At 54.6% G+C, this 3,236-nt stretch overlaps 1 protein-coding gene across 1 annotated transcript; it reads right to left on the bottom strand.

The window, feature by feature from the left end:
- Positions 1-1,386: 1,386 nt before the first annotated feature.
- LOC112890676 (glycine-rich protein 5-like) lies at positions 1,387-2,782 on the bottom strand. Its single transcript, XM_025957524.1, has one exon. It carries the CDS (start codon positions 2,716-2,718, stop codon positions 1,711-1,713), a length of 1,008 nt encoding a protein of 335 aa, XP_025813309.1. The 5' UTR covers positions 2,719-2,782; the 3' UTR covers positions 1,387-1,710.
- Between the last annotated feature and the right edge of the window lie 454 nt (positions 2,783-3,236).

The following is a 3,236-nucleotide window of genomic DNA, read 5'->3' on the forward strand; positions in this document are numbered from 1 at the left end:
TGAGAGCAGGTGAAGTAGCATTTGCAAGGCAGATGCTGCAAGCACCGCTTACCAAAAACTAGTTCAGCAATTCCCAGTAAAACTGTCGATGAAGTGATGAAGCGCGCAGGCCAATTCCATCCGTCTACCGATCCATTCAAACTGAAAACAACGGCCTCCCATGAAACGTGCTGTAAAATACACGGATGACAGTGCAGAATTGTTGAAATTTGGAAGCGGAAGTGAAGGGCCCGCTGGCAGCCGTCTTTGCTCTCGCTAGTGAGGTTAGACGAAGAGGCAGCGCAAACAGAGGCTGACGGCCCCCTGTGCCCCGAATCTGGACTCTGTCACTAAAACAGGGGTGGATGACGGAGAGAGCAGCCAGATCAGCACAGAACTGCTGAGAAGTGTCAAGCAGTAGGCTCTAGCAGCTAGTGTATGGACAAACAAAGCAGTAGGCACTAGAACTCCTGGCACGTTAGCTCTGTCACTCTGCATCGTACTGAAGAGGGTACGCTCATAAGCCTTGCAGATGATTGATAAAAACGAAAGAGTATTTTGGGCCTGTTCGTTTCCTGCTATCTAAACTCTAGACTCATCGCATCAAAGAGAATCTTGCTATTTAGAAGTATTAAATAAAATCTGTTTATAAAACTTTTTGCACAGCTAGGTGCTAATTCGCGAGACAAATTTAATGAGCTTAATTAATCCATAATTTGCCACAGTGATGCTACAGTAATTATTCGCTAATCATGGACTAATATACCTCATTAGATTCGTCTCGCGAATTAGCACTAGGGTTCTGCAATTAGTTTTGTAATTAAACTTTATTTAATACTTCTAAATGATAAGATTCTCTTTGATGTGACCCCTCTAAAATTCAGGTACCCGGAAACGAACACACCCTTTGAATATTTTTCTTCTCTCAAGCCGTGAAAGTTTGTACAACGCTAGTGGTTTCTCGTTCTCGAATTCAAAGCCGGCGCTCAAGTCGTGGGTTTTCTTGCCTTTTTCTTGAGGACTCGGCAGGTAAATGAAAACATAAGCAAGGCAGATGCTGCACCGTTTGCGTAGCCTATAAAACAAGATCAGTAGTTCCCCATGGAAATGTGGATGAAGCAATCTTCGATCCATTCGAACTGAAAAGAACGTACTGGAAATACACGGACGGTACTGCAGGACTTCTGAATCATTCAACCAAGGCCCCGTTTAGATGCATTGCAAATGTTATAATTTTTACGTTCTCTCTCCATCACATCAATTTTGGGACACATGCATGGAGCAGTAAATGTATGTAAAAAAAATAACTAATTGCACAGTTTAATTGTACATCACGAGACGAATCTTTTAAGCCTAGTTAGACCATGATTAGATAAAATTTGTCAAATACAAACGAAAACGCTACAGTAGCAAAAAGTTCCAAATGTTATACAAATTTGCGATCTAAACGAGGCCCAAAGCTTGGCTTCATTTATATTTCCCGAATCATTCAGGAAACGTTACATGGAGTAGGTACATACTTACTGTGATCGGCACCAGCATCACCGGATTAATGACGAAACGATACAACAAAAAAGCACGAACAAATCCCTCCAACAAACCGGAGGACAGGACACACACGACGACCAACCCAGCACTGCACACTCTCACGACTGCAAAAGCACGATCTGTTCTGAGATATGTAGAGCTCACGTATTGGAACTGCGGAAAACACGTGCCGGCGTATCTCCATCAGTGGTGACCGCCAATGCCGCCGCCACCGCCGCCGCCGAACCCGCCGCCGTTGCCGAACCCAAACCCGAAGCCCTTGCCGAAGCCGCCCCCGCCGCCGCTGCCGGCACCACCGCCGTAGCCGCCTCCGCCGCCAAGGCCGCCGCCCTTGCCGAAGCCGCCGCCAACGCCGTGGCCGATTCCGCCGCCCTTGCCGAAGCCGCCACCAACGCCGTGGCCGATCCCGCTGCCAAGGCCGCCGCCCTTGCCGTAGCCTCCACCGATGCCATGGCCGATCCCTTCGCCGAGCCCGCCGCCCTTGCCATATCCACCACCAAGACCACCGCCCTTCCCATAGCCGCCACCGATGCCATGCCCGATCCCTTCGCCGAGCCCGCCGCCCTTGCCGTATCCACCACCAAGACCACCGCCCTTTCCATAGCCGCCACCGATGCCGCTGCCAACGCTGCCGCCCTTCCCGTAGCCGCCACCGACGCCATGGCCGATCCCTTCGCCGAGCCCGCCGCCCTTCCCGTAGCCGCCACCGATGCCGTGGCCGATCCCTTCTCCAAGGCCACCACCTTTGCCGTACCCGCCGCCAATGCCATGGCCGAGCCCCCCGCCTTTCCCGTAGCCGCCACCAAGGCCGCCGCCCTTGCCGAACCCACCGCCGATGCCGTGCCCAAGCCCAGCACCGCCGCCGAGCCCGCCACCTTTTCCGAACCCGCCGCCGATGCCGTGGCCGACGCCACCGCCCATCCCAGCGCCACCGCCATACCCGCCGCCGGCTCCTCCACCATACCCGCCCCCTCCACCTCCTCCTCCGCCATAGCCGCCGCCTCCGCCGTAGCCTCCGCCGCCACCCTTCCCGATCCCACCTCCGAGGCCCTTGCCGAAGTGCTTCTTGAGCCAGAGGAACTTCTCGTCGGCGGCGGCGTCCTTGGTGGTGGCGACCGGGCGAGCCCAAGCGCCCACGGCCGCGCTGCTCAGGCAGAGCAGCAGCGCGAGCGCCGCTCCCTTGCTCCCCATAATGGCTCCTATCAGCAGCTAGCTAGCTACTCCTGACGAAGAAGAAGAAGCTGCTTCCGGCTCGAGCCCGTTGTGGTGCAGTGCAGTGGGCTCGCAGCTCGGCGGTTTATATAGCCGTAGCCGCAGCGGCAGTGGAGAAAAGCTAGGGGTGGAGGAGCTGAGCTGAGCATTAAGTGATGGGTACCTGTTCACTGGACTGGCCATGTGATGGGGGAGGACGGCGGCCACGGCGGTGGCGCCATTAAGGAGGGTGCAGCTGGGTTGGTGGGTGGACGGATGGATGAGGGAGAGGAGTAAAGAGGGTTACTGCAATGGCGGGAGGGGTCGGTCGACAAAGTGGCAGATGGGATGGACGGAGAAGAAGGGCGCTGCTACATGGCTTGCCATTAAAACTGTCACGGATTCGTCTGTTTGGCGGCCATCGGCGACGCGTGCATGTGCATGCATGCACACCGATCGTGCTTGCCAGGGCATTTCGACCATGCATTGTTTTCCTTAAAAAAAAGAACAAAGCATGG

The sequence above is a fragment of the Panicum hallii genome, chromosome 4 (assembly GCF_002211085.1).
Source record: "Panicum hallii strain FIL2 chromosome 4, PHallii_v3.1, whole genome shotgun sequence".
NCBI classification, from domain to species: domain Eukaryota; kingdom Viridiplantae; phylum Streptophyta; class Magnoliopsida; order Poales; family Poaceae; genus Panicum; species Panicum hallii.